This window comes from Trematomus bernacchii, unplaced genomic scaffold (genome assembly GCF_902827165.1).
Source record: "Trematomus bernacchii unplaced genomic scaffold, fTreBer1.1, whole genome shotgun sequence".
NCBI classification, from domain to species: Eukaryota; Metazoa; Chordata; class Actinopteri; order Perciformes; family Nototheniidae; genus Trematomus; species Trematomus bernacchii.
This window is the reverse complement of record NW_022987910.1, coordinates 770,992-784,718: the sequence shown is the minus strand read 5'-3', so window position 1 is coordinate 784,718 and position 13,727 is coordinate 770,992. Positions and strand designations below refer to the sequence as shown.

General features: G+C 40.6%; 1 protein-coding gene across 1 annotated transcript; it reads right to left on the bottom strand.

The window, feature by feature from the left end:
• Positions 1 to 1,203: 1,203 nt before the first annotated feature.
• On the bottom strand, positions 1,204 to 12,899 carry nlrc3l (NLR family, CARD domain containing 3-like). The gene is made up of 12 exons (XM_034115059.1): positions 12,534 to 12,899; positions 11,663 to 11,857; positions 8,148 to 8,240; positions 6,981 to 7,149; positions 6,444 to 6,591; positions 6,075 to 6,167; positions 5,283 to 5,635; positions 4,995 to 5,204; positions 4,552 to 4,727; positions 3,521 to 3,794; positions 2,940 to 3,143; positions 1,204 to 2,681 (listed from the first exon to the last, which is right to left on the bottom strand). Exons 1-12 carry the CDS (start codon positions 12,557 to 12,559, stop codon positions 2,286 to 2,288), a joined length of 2,337 nt encoding a protein of 778 aa, XP_033970950.1. The 5' UTR covers positions 12,560 to 12,899; the 3' UTR covers positions 1,204 to 2,285.
• Positions 12,900 to 13,727: the final 828 nt, after the last annotated feature.

Here is a 13,727-nt window from a genome sequence, read left to right as displayed (position 1 = left end):
AATACCAGTTTCTGATCCGCGTCGATTTCAGTCACTTTATCTTGCATACGTTTCAAAGTCCGACATTTTTTCCGGTAAGATTTGGACAACCGTCCGTTGTGACACCTGCCAGTCTGTCCCATTTCAGTCCCAGCGTGTCCATGCACTCGTTTACCTCCGTGAACAGATCGCTCCCTGTCGTCGTCCCTTTCATCGACCGCATTGCTGCCAGCTCCTCCGTAATCTTGAAGTCCGGTGTTATCCCGCGGACGAATATGAGTAACTGGGCTGTGTCGCGGACATCACAGCTCTCGTCCAAAGCCAAGGAGAAAAAGTCGTAACTTGCCACTTCACGTTGCAGCTGAAGCTCCAGATTCCCCGCAATGTCCTCGATCCTTCTAGTCACGGTTCGCCTGGACAGCGGGACTTGCTCAAATGCGGCTTTTTTTTCAGGGCATATTAGTGCTGCAGAGTCCACCAAGCACTCTTTGACAAACTCCCCCTCCGAGAACGGCTTACTGTTTTTAGCAATTTTGTGGGATATCACAAAGCTGGTCATGGTTGCTGCATCACTGGATGTGTGAAGCTTGGTAAAAAAGCCTTGCTGCTTTTGCAGCTTAGCTAGCAAAGCTTCCGATGTCCGCGCCCTTTCAGCGTCAGTCAAGTTTTTATATTTCTCCGCGTGTTTCGTCTCGTAATGTCGACTCACATTGTACTCCTTAAACACGGCGATCTGCTCCCCGCAAACTAAACACACTGTTTTACCTCCGACTTCAGTAAATAAATACTTAGCAGTCCAATTTTTGTTGAAAACCCTGCATTCAGCATCTACCTTTCTTTTTTTAGCGGACATTTTTTTGAGGGCTAAAGTCGTCTTGTGACAAGGATCCAATAATGTGCACGTCTTGATATACGTATTGCGTCATTATGCACGTGAATAAAAAACAACTTCAAAATAAAAGCAATGCAGCTTTAGTCCATGCATGAGGTAAAGTTAGAAAATATGTTTATTTTGTAATTTCCAATTAGCCTTACACGGGCCGGTCAGAGTCAACCAAAGGGCCGTATGTGGCCCGGGGGCCGTACAATGCCCAGGTCTGGTCTATGCCATAGACTGTATATAAAGGTTATAACCATAGACTTATAACCTATACAGTCTATGGTTATAACCTTAAAATGCAAGTGATGCGTCTTAATTCTTATTCATTTAGTCAATGCTCAATGCCATGTTTGTTTTTTTATTTTCTTTATAATAAAGCAATACCCACTCCCCAATATAAATCCATTGTGGAGTAAAACACAAAAGATGACTGAAACCAAATACAAACACTGTTGTTTAAAGGATCTCAGGACAACAATGTAAAATATGCAAAAAATCATATTTAGAAAATGTATGAACAAATCCATTAGGAGATGATTACAGTAAGTGCTCAGAAAATGTCATCCATTTTCACTTTATCAATGATCGGCATTTACCTTATTGTATCATATTTCTTGAGGGAAGACAGCCACACACACACACATCTTATACACAGAGAAAATGTCATTGCATTTAGTTGGTCTTTAAATGTTTGTCAGCAGGTAACATATAAAAACAATAAATATAAAAACAATAAACAAATGCACATAAAAGCTGACATTCCATAATATTCGATTTTATGTTGATTAATGGTAGAAAAGGTAAACAGAAGAATGAATCTATAATTCAGCAAGTACAAAAGCACAAAGAATCGCCCGAGACAAATATGCATACACACTATGATATCAATCCAGACTAATTTAGGAATACATTATTCACCCATACCATAACCTTTCATCCATATTGCATTTGGAACTAACCTACAACTTTTTGACATTTTCAGTATTTTCCTGTTTCAAAAGTTACTTGCTTGTTCCCTCCAATGCATATGGTTTCAAATAAAAGCACATCTAAAATAAAAATGACTGATTAGAAGTCTCTTAGTGCTGATTGTAAAACATGACAAACTTAATGTAGTTTTGCTTAAACTCTAATGTAACGGAAAGCATAGGACAACATGTTCATTCGTCTGTTGAATCAGGGACTGACAGACAGTTTGATATCCTCATCAACGTCCATTGTATGACATTATCAAAGCTAAAATGACACCAACTTGAACAAGTCACTTTATCACTTATGTTTTCACTGTTTTGAGCATCACACTTTGATCACTCATGAATTCTATGATGAAATATAACAGAGCAGGCTGTATTTGTATCTATCTTTTCCATATAGTACATTTCCATTCCAAGTGACACTGATTTCCATGATGCCGTTTAACCCTGACTCACTCATCTGTCTGGGTCATTTCTCTAAGGCACTCCTTTAAGTTCTCCACCCGGTCTCGATTCTTAACTTCAGCGGTCTTTATTGCCTGCTGCAGCAGCCGCTGCGTCTCGTCCAGCCCCCCCACCTTCGGCATGTGGTAGCGGAACAGAAAACCGGCCAGCTGACTGTCGTGGCAGTCCGGGGCGAGCAAGCCGCACAGAAAGCGCAGGAACATGTCGTAGTGGCCCAGCGGGGAGCTGAGGGTCCGCGATAAGGCGCTCTGGACGACGCCGGCCACTGATCTGGTCTGATCCTTGGATGCGAAGAGCTTGGGCCTCGGCAACAACATGCTCTCCAGAACATTCTTGGACTCTTCGCGAAACATTGTGAAGACGTACAAAGCGGCCATGAACTCCTGGAGGGGAAAAGACGTTGTTTTGATTCAGTTCTAATCCTGTGTCCCATTGTTAATTGTTCTGTTATTTGTTGGTATTTTAAAATATTCCTCTTCCCTTTTATTTTTTGTGTACGAATAGTGCATGTAAGGGAGTTTCTCTCCCACACACCCCCTTTAACTAAATTGTGAATGTTTTTTTTTCATGTTTTATAATACCAGTACAGAATTCAAATAAGGTTTTATGATACTCAGGTGCTGTAAGATGGAGAGTTGTACCTGCACGCTGAAGTGTACGAAGCAGAACCTTCCCAATGAGGCAGGGAGCTCGGTGCACAGACCGGACAACAACGTCACCTCCGTGAAGCTCACACCGTACTCCTTCACGTCCTCTTCACAGAACACACTGATGTTCTTCTCCAGCATCTTGAAGGCCATCTTCCCGATCTTAGTCGCCACCATTTTATCATCAGGGGACCATTTCTGAGTGGAAAAGAGACATTGAAGTGAAACATTCTGATGTTTTGGTTAGCTATTAGCTGCTCCGCAAATGTCTCTTTTGTCAGCTTGAACTAATTAAGTCAGTCAAACTGCATTGTTTGTTTTGTTAAAACTCTGTCATACAGGTGTTGGAGGCTAGAGTTTGATTTTAAATCAGTGCCAATCAAAATGAAAGAGATGGCACAGGTGTTCATGATATTGTATCCCCGAATGTTAAATGTAAAAAGTATTAAAAAAGTAGATTCAGGAAATGCGTGACCCCTTAGCAATTAGGTGTTCTATTTTCACGAACGAAGGGGATTATGTTAATATAACTAATCTAACTGAGACGATAAAAAGACACAGACAAAAAAATATACCAGTTCATTTTCCGCCTTTCCGTAGTAGAACTCCAGCCTGCGATTCATCTGGACAACCAAAACATTGATGTAGAACGGCGTCAGCCTGGGCGGGTTCTCCCCATAGCCCCGATATTTGAAGTTGCGCTTGAACACTGTGGCCACCATCCAGCACACGAAGGGTTGTCGGGTGAGAATAACGAGGGACGGGAGGAGCTTATAATGCGCCACGATCTTTGCTGCTAGCGCTGCGTTTTCGTAACGCTTGGTCAGGTATTCATCCTTCATCGTATCACTGGAGAAAAGAGGGGGAGAAAAGATAAAAATGGTCTGGAACTGCAAAAAAATAGTATAACTGTACATAATCAAAACTACTAAATGGATGGGCTAAATAAGTTGACACAGGATACTTAAAATACCTGCAAATTTAAGAAAATGATTAGAGCAGGGGTGTCCAAACTTTTTTCACAGAGGGCCACATACAGAAAGATATACGAATGGCTGGGCCACTCCCTAGAGGTGAGGTATATTGCCTCATAAGGTCAGTTATAAGTTAGCTAAATTAATTAGGTATAGTGTGCTTGATACTTGAAAATGGCTTTAGAAAAAGAACAGCCTATATCACAGCTCTCTATAGGGTTTCATTTGTTCTGTTGGCAGCTCATCCCTTAAAACAGAAGCCTCAGAGTGATTATAATAAGGGGAAATATGAAGGGTGTATTTCAAGCTTGTTATGCAAATAAGTAATTGGGCCTTTTTTCTTATCAACTAAGATTTGTTAGAAAATGTTCCCAACTTTAATTGACTGAATTTATTTGAAAAGTGGGCTTATTAACACATGAATACTACTGTGTAATATATTTGTACATGTATATTTAAGAAGTACAATATAAGACAAGCACAAGTTTCATTTGTTACATTATACTTTTTTGAATTTGCTGAGGGCCGATTCAAAATGGACAGCGGGCCGCATTTGGCCCCAGGGCCGTAGTTTAGACACCCCTGGATTAGAGTCTGTACCTAACACAAACACACTGTCCATCTACACACACCTGAAGCCCTGTATCTCTGTGAAGACATCAATGAACTGAGGTGGTATTTGGGAGATAGCAGTCCGTCTCCCCAGGATCCAAACGCAAGCCCCACGGAGCACAGTACCTCGGACGATATTCACAATCAGGACGGCGGGGGTTGCTTTGGTGACATTGTCATTTATTACTGGAGCATTCTGTACAGAAAACACAGGAGAAATATATCAGTTTGACATCGTCATTCATCAGATAAGGAAACCAGAAAGCAGCGTTTAAAACACTCCTGGATTGTTTACTTGCCAACTGCTTACGATACAAACTGCTTTATTTACTAATTATTAGCCCACCTTCAAGAACTGTAAAGTGATATAAAGATTTTAAACTTGATGGTGGTTGGTTTTTAACGCTCATTTTTTGTGTTACAGTTGTGAATGGGTTTTAGCTGTGGTGTGCAGATGGCTTACCTTCCAGTCCAGATGTTCTCGGTAACAATCAAGTGAGTCCATGACGACGACAAATTTACAGTCCTCGTCCTCCAGGAATTTCATGTCTTTGCACTCAGGATAATAATATTCCAACACATCCATGATGGACATCGTCTTTGCGATATGATTTTCATTTTTTCGCAGGGTCCAGAAATTCCGGAAAGAAAGCTTGAAAACGAACTGCAGATCCTGAGCAAACATGGACAAAAGAATTTTGTCAGTCACAACAAATAGGTCAAAAAAACGAACTTGTTTTTGTTGATTTACCTTATTTGCACGCATTTCTGCCCAATTCAGGCAGAATTTCGCCTTAGACACAGACATGCCCATGCCTGCAAAGCCAGTGGTGACCACGGTCCTCGCTGGTGTACCATCTTCCTTTTGTAGTCGCAACAGATCGTTCAGCCCGACGAAGGTGTTGGGACTGGGGACCCTGACATGGGTTGGTGGATAGGGTCGGAATTCATGGGAGGGGTCAATTCCTCCATAACCACAGGTGGAAATCTGGGGCTCTACGTAGATGGATTCGAATAAATTCTGCTTTCCGGCTTGAACAACCCCCTCGTGGATATATTTGTGTTTTCTGGACAATTCCTGCTGCAGTTGAAAACGGACCAGCGCTGTCAGTGCAGAAAGACAAAGTGGAACGTAAGAAAACCGACGTTTGGTTTGGAAGGTGTAAGTGGTGATAACACATATCACATTTGAGAAAGGGTAGTACTTCAGCATTGTGTGTTACAGTCAAAATCCTGTGGTCTTCAGATGGTGGAAATTATAAAATAGCTTGTTGTTCTATTTAAATGTTAGCTTGTCAAAAAGCTGCAATACATTTTAAACAGGTGGTTACACATTTTATATTAAGGCTTTTACAATGTAACTAGCACATTCATTTTGAAAATGTTTCAATGGAACAACATAAAGGATAAAATGCTTGTGTCTGATTTGCTGCAGGACGTCCTGATAATGCACACGCTGCAGCCAATCAGATTTGAAATGTTTACTGTTCTCTTGAAACTGGTGCCCAGAAGCCTTTAATCCTCCATCAAAAGTCATACTTGCCTCTTTTACACATACTACGTAGTTGGTCTGCCTCTGCTATCTTGCCGATGCTTTTCAGGGTTTGTATTGTATGCGACAGGGAACGATCCTGTCCTGCAAAACAGAATTTAATCAAAAAGAAAACTGGTAAGCAACCACTATAAGACCCTGTCCTCTCCATAAGGCTCGTCAATTATTCCTTAACAATGCATTTGACTATAAATGAAACGATAACTATTCAAGTCTTAAAGCTAAATTCAATTTTTCCTTAACAATAAAGTGTTTGGTCTAAAGCTGCTATCCCAACAGTCAAAATGTGTCCCTCTCCATTTTAAGCTCTATTTGTACAGTCCCATTCACAATTAATGTTCAATAGATGTGTTTAGATACCGAGTCTCTCCAGGATCATGTCCACAAAATCAAGAAGGTCTCCCTCCATCGCTTGTTTCCGGCTAAGGTCTCGTTCCCACTGGTAAAACCACGTCTTAAATTGTAAGAGGTCTTCAAAAGAGAGGAGTGTCAAAACATTCTGGATACTCTGCAGACAGAGAGAAGGTAGAACAAAAATACAAGTTAACATTTTGTCTCAGATATTATGTAGGCGTCTCGTTGGCCATATTAAGGAGGCGCAACCATTACATTTTTATGATATATCAACAAACTAGTTTTTTTATACCAAAAAAAATACCTAATTACCCAAAACATACAGAATTAGCAAACTTTTTTTATGTTTGTTTATAATGTTATAAACATGAATAGAAAAAGTTATTTTGACAAATACTGTAGGAAAGCCCCCCCCATATTATCCACGATGAACGACATATATATTCTTAATTTTCTTTTTTCATATCTGTAAATGTACTTGTTTTACTTAATCCTATTGTTGTGATATTTATTTAACTGACTAATCAGCTATGATGGGCTCACCTTGAAAATATGGGGCATGTCCTGCTCTGGGTGTAGTGTGCCTGGCTGGCTGTTCTCACTAGTTGTTTCTTCTGGTTCAACCGGCAAAGGTGGTTCTGGGGAATCAGCCAACAAAGGTTCATCTGCATCCTCCAAGTCATTTTCTGGAAGATCCCCCAGATCAGAAGACCTGATAGACAACAAGGCAAGGCAAGTTTATTTATATAGCACTTTTCAACACAAGGCAATTCAAAGTGCTTTTCAAAAATGAAAGACATTAAGAGCATTAAACACATTAGAAACATTAAAAAGCAAAGGTAATAAAACATGAATAACACAGGTACACGAATAAAAATTACAGTGCAGTGTAAGATGTGAATAGTTCAATTAAAAGCAGCGGCAAAAAGAAACGTTTTCAGCCTGGATTTAAAAGTAGTAAGAGTTGCAGCGGACCTGCAGGTTTCTGGTAGTTTGTTCCAGATATTTGGCAATATCACTAACCAAATTCTCACATTCCTCTACCCCTAGTCTTCCTGTGAAATTATAGTTATTTTGACACTTTTCTAACATTTTGATATTCCTCTCATCCTTCTCTCTCATCCATTTTGCACACATTTCCCCCTGTTTTACTGTAACCCGAACCCATCTTTGACCTTTAAACCACTTTTCTTTTCAATTCCCAGAATTAGGATATTTAAACCTGTTTTAAGACTTCCCTAATGAATCTTTGGCCTCTAAACCACAACAGTAAAACAGGTAAGAAGGTGAGAAAGAGCTAATATTCTACATGAATCATCATGATATTTAGCTGCATTTTGGCCCTTGTAGAAAAAAAACACACATTTTGCAACACCTATGTTTGGATATTGAATTTTTTAATATATTCAAAACATAAGTTTACAACTAATTTAAATGTTTTCACATATAAACTAATGTGATGATACAACTCATTAAATGTTAAATTATGTCCAGAGGCGACATTGGTAGCAAGGAATCGATTTCCAATGATTTTTAACAGATAATAAATATCATTTTGAAATGTATCTGCATCAGAAAATGGTGTGTGTGTGTGTGTGTGTGTGTGTGTGTGTGTGTGTGTGTGTGTGTGTGTGTGTGTGTGTGTGTGTGTGTGTGTGTGTGTGTGTGTGTGTGTGTGTGTGTGTGTGTGTGTGTGTGTGTGTCCTTCACCTTGTGTCAATGACAAGACCTCCTGCTAGTTTGGTGTGCTGAGTGGTCATGGTGTAGTAGGTCTCTGGAGAGTCTGGGCGAAGCATTTGCATCCTGGACAAAAAATGTGGGACACCAATCTGGTTAACCTGTGACTAGTAATTATTTAGTCACTGAAAGTAATACCTCCCTTCAATATTTACAAGTTGACTTTTTGGAGCAACAAAGAGCAAAATCTCTGCTTTTACATCAAAAAAGAAAAGTACAATTATGGCATTCAAAGGTTGATCCTTCCCTTGACATGTTGGCTAAAGTTCCATAAACATCAGTACAGTACGCTGCTGTTCATGATCTGCCTGATGTGACACTGTATTCCCCAGCAGGGAGACCTGATGAACGCTGATTATGAACAGACTTCACTTTTTTATGCATCAGCTGTACAACTCTACAAAACCATTTCTCATGGGCAAGTGTACATAGTTATATATATTGGGTATAATATATACTGGTGTGACGACCCCTGCTTTACTGTCTCCTGTGGTGTGTGTGTGCATGGCCCTTTAATGTTCTCCCTCTGTTGTGTCAGCGCTGATTGAGGACACCTGTCTGCTGGCACCAGAGGATTAAAAGGCCTGAGCAGACTCTCCTTGCTCTCCCGCAGAGGACCTGACCACGGAGCAGCCACGTTGCTTAGCCTTTTTTGGCTTGTTCCTTTGCGTTAGTTTTTCTTTGTTTATGACAACCTTTTGTTAATAAATATATTTTTCATACATGTTCTTGTCCTTTCCCACGCTTTTTGTTATGGCCAAGAGCCAGGCCATGACAGATGGGGGCTCGTCCACTTCTTTTATCTGTGATACAGCAACGGATAGGTACTGTAAGATGTGTGTTGGGAGTTGGTGCGCGTGGATAAAGTTTGTTGGGAGCGCGTTTGCAGTGCGGCCGGTTTCTTTGTTTCGGCTCGTTGTGGGAAGGACATTTCAGATTGTTGTTTGGGGACTGATTTGATTACTTTGTGAAGCTTTGATTTGGTTGGTATTATATTTCGGGAGAGGGGTTGCTAGTTGTTCTTAGCCGTGGTCAGCTGTTTGTTTTGGTTTGTTTTTCACTTTTTTCTCTCGTCGGGGTTTGTTGGTGCGTTGCAGGTGGAGCGGTGCGGAGCGGTGCGGAGTTTTCCCTGGCAGGTTAAGCGGCGGTTCCCTTGGGATTGTTGAGCGGGGTGTGTAGTGTTGCGGAGAAAGTGGTTGACGCTTTGGCTTGGGAGCATGGCCGTGGTCACAGTAGTGTTGCTAGCTTGCTAGTCGCTTTGCTGGGCCAGCGGTCTCCGGTGCATAAATACCCACCACAAGTAACTGCATGAAGACTAGGGAGGAGATTAGTCAGTGGGATGGTGAGTTAGTGGGGAAACTCCAATCAGAACATTAGTGTTGTTCCACTTTGGACGCATAATAAGTGTGGTGGTATCTGTCCGGTTTGTTTTTGTGTTTTTTCTTTCTCATCTCTCGGTTTAAAGGTCCGGTGTTATGTTCCGGTGAGGGGTCGTTGGAAGTTAATATGGCTGACGTAGAGGCATTTATTGAAGCTCCGTCTCAGGAGTTGCTTGGTACTTTTTCAAGAGAGCAGCTGCTCTTAATTGCTGAGCATTTCTCTGTGTCTATTGTCGGGGATAGAAGGGTGAAAGACAACATAAAAGACTCTATAGTGTCGACGTTAAGGGAGACGGGAGTTTTTGCTGCAAAGGAAGAGGGGGTTTTGTTAAAACCTCGTTTTCAGGCAAGTGCACTTTCTTTGAGCAGCAGAGGGAATTGTTGTTGTTACAGCTGGAACATGACAAAAGGAAGTATGAGTTGGGAATTGAAAAGGAAATCACAGTGGAGCGGATGCGACAAGAATCTGAGAAAGCCAAGATAGAGTTGGAGGGACATCGTCTGGCTATTCTCAGAGATAGCGCGTTGTCCGGTGAGGGGCAGGGTGAACAGGTGACCAGGTCTCCTCATCGCTTTGATATTGGTAACCTGCGCTTGCTGCCTCACTTTAATGAAAGTGATCCTGACACGTTTTTTTTGTTATTTGAACGTGTAGCTAGGGCTAGAGAGTGGCCTGATGCGGACTGCGCTTTGATGCTTCAGTGTGTTCTCACAGGAAGAGCGCAGTCTGCATATTCCTCCTTATGTCTGGAAGATAGCTCTAGCTATAGTAAAATAAAATTGGCAGTGCTTAGAGCATATGAACTGGTGCCAGAGGCCTATCGACAGCGTTTTAGGTTCTTTGAGCAAAAACAAGATCAAACATATGTGGAGATGGCGAGGGATTTGTCTGTTCATTTTAAGCGTTGGTTAACTGCTCTTGAAATCGATTCTTTTGACGATTTGTGTGAACTCATGATTTTGGAACAGTTCAAAAATATTCTTCCTGACAAGATTGCTACCTACATAACAGAGCACAAGTTAATTTCCGCGGCTGGAGCTGCTGTGGCAGCTGATGAGTTTGTGTTGCTTCATAAGAGCAGGTTCGGAGGACGCTCTGGGGCACTAACTGTTTGTGAAGGAAATAGAAAGGAGGTTGGGATGGATCCAAGGAAATTGAGTTTGGTAAAATCTGATGTGGATAAAAACAACGATAATTGCCACTACTGTCGTGAAAAAGGCCATTGGAAGGCAGAATGTCCTGCGATTAGAGCAAAATCTGAGGGAGGAAGATGTTTTGTTGGGCCTGTTGCGTTGGCTGTGCCTGTGAAAAGCTGCTGTGTTGCCGATGTGCTTAAATCCCATTTATGTGGATCTGAGGTTTTGGCATCTTATATTCCATTTATACGAGACGGCTTGGTGTCATTGGTAGGTAGTGATGTCAGAGTTCCAATAAAAATCTTGCGGGACACAGGGGCTTTTGACTCCTATATTGTTGACTCTGTTTTGCCGTTGTCTGGTGAAAGTGACACAGGTGACACAGTTCTGAGTTGGGGGATGGGATTAAAAGTTTTTCCTATTCCTGTTCATAAGGTGTATATTGACTGTGACCTTGTTAAAGGTGAAGTAGCTGTTGGTGTACGTCCAGCTTTGCCAATCGAGGGGATACATTTTATTCTGGGCAACGGTTTGGCAGGTGGCAGAATGTTAACATTTCACTGTTTAGTAAAAGTAGCAGATAATCATGAAAAGTTGAATATGTACAGAAACTCCCGGTATGATGTTCCAGCTGTTCAGAAAGGCTAATAAAAGAAACCCCACCTATTCAAATTCAAGTCCCTTGACTTGCATAATATACTAAAATGTCTACTTAGGTGTATGAGGTAGGAAAACAGACTTGTGCATAGTCATTTTTGAAAACGTTCTCACTGCCACCTAGAGCTCAGACAGGACTAAAATACATTCACTTTGGCCTGCTGGTCTCAGGAATTTGTACGAGTCCCAACACGAAATTAGAGGTAGAGTAACAAAAAAAGTAAAGTATGCAGTAATGTGAAGCCTTTTGCCATCTGTGGTTAAATGGCCAAAACCTTGAGATAATCCTCAAATTCTATAAAAAAGACTCAGTACCCTGTCCCATCATTAATAAGCACGTCAGGTTGCACCACAGGTAATGGAGGATGGAAGGTAACAGCAACCCCTTCCTCTTTTCCCTCCTCTACGTCCTCCATCGTGTGATCACTGTCACTCTTCATGGAACCATAGCTGGAGGGTGGCCTCGTCCACTTCTTCTTTTCCTCTTCCCCATTCTCATGCCTGAAAATGCTAAAGGGATAGAAACATTGTGTTAGCATACCACTGGGTGTGACATTGCTTTAAGATAAAGAGTTCATTTAGTAATCATGGACCAAATGTTACAGATATATGTCCAATAATACTGTTTATAAGTCGTAGGTGATCAAAGACTGGCAGAGTAATTTAACAAGATGTAAAATATCTGGCCCATAAGGGTGGAATGACATTTAGGCCATGTGTTTATTTTACTCCTTATTATGACAGACTTTCTTGAAAATAGATTGTATCTCACTAAACATAGTATCTCAAAATAGCGGAGCTTTAGCTTGACTCTCAAAATGATGAAGCTTTTAGTAGTCATTATGAAAAGAATGTTATTATAACATGTTTCTCATTATACTGACTTACAGGATGCTTTTTCCTCATCAGTGGCGAAAATGGAGTTCCATTAATAAATGAGTTGAAATAACTCGTGTGTGGGTGTAGTAAAGCAGTGTTAACTCTCACCTATACCAACGTTAGCAGTGAATTAACTCCTAGTGTAATACAGTTCTACAGGTATATTAAAAACAAGTAAAACAACCCACAAGGCGGGTAATTTAGCATTTGACGAAACATAGCGTGTGTGAAATGTCCTGAAGTGACAGAGGATTAAAGATGGCAGGTGAACTATCCTTCGTGACAAAAAGTGTAAGACAACACCCACCTTGCAACTTCAGTGTCCGGGTCCATGTTCCTGGTCGTAGCAGACTCATAAACTGCAGCTGTGAAATTAATTGATATCAACTAAATCCTCCTTTTCGCAATAACTTCAAATGAAATGTAATTTCCTCCGTGGCAAAATGAAGGCTCTCCACCCTTCCTATTTGAAAACATTGATACTCAAGATAACATGACGGTTTCACGAGTAAGAGATCTGTTAGAAATGAGCGTTTAGCAGGAGATAATCAAGGTAAACATAATAAACTATACAGTGTACGATAATTTCCCCAGTGGTTTATTTTAACTTATTTCCTCTTCGTTTTGTCAGTTATAACTTTCGGTTTAAGTTCCGCCAGCATCAACATGACGACTTCCGAATGCCGATCCACTTCAGAATAAAAGCATGCTATTGACAAAACGCACATCCAAACTCCTCCTTGCACATACTTTACTTAAAAATCATCTAATTTTTTAATATGCAAGAATACTACTACCGGTAGAAAACATATATGTGGTAGGATGTTTAAATGGAAACACCGGTACTAAAATAGAAAAACTAAAAATACCTTGATTTTATTCTGAAGGGTTTTGAGGCATATACCGGAAGTGTAACAGTTTCGCAATAGTCATAAACAGAGCCGTAGGGTCATGGTTCATATGCTGAAAGGGCACTACTAAAAAGAGAATAGGATTCAGTGGACTGGACTGTAACAGTATACATTATGGATTCATTTGAACTGACATGTTCTTGGAAACCTCCACTTTATAAATAATAACGTGTATTAATCAGCACAATTGTGTATTTTAGTGGACCAAATCCAGTGGCGTTTTTATATGTACAAAAGTGGTGGGGCACAAAAAACTTAGATGTCTATATATAAGCTTCTGCAGTGACGTGCAGTGAGGTTCATGGCTGGTGAGGCACTGGCACTGACTCTTCAGGTTTACAAATATTATATTTTGACCTAAACCAAAATATAATATTATTTTCAAAAGCTTTTTTTGTCTGATGCTTCGATTAATTTTCAACAGACAGTTCAACAAAAGGATACCCAAAAAATGTAATTTTATCATTTAAATATTGAATTGTTCTCTCTTAGTAAGATCCCATTTTCAATAAAATGGCGGTCTTACCTTGACTTGAAGATGAAGTCCATTTGCCTATCCTTCTGGACAAACATTTCTATTACTTTTTTTG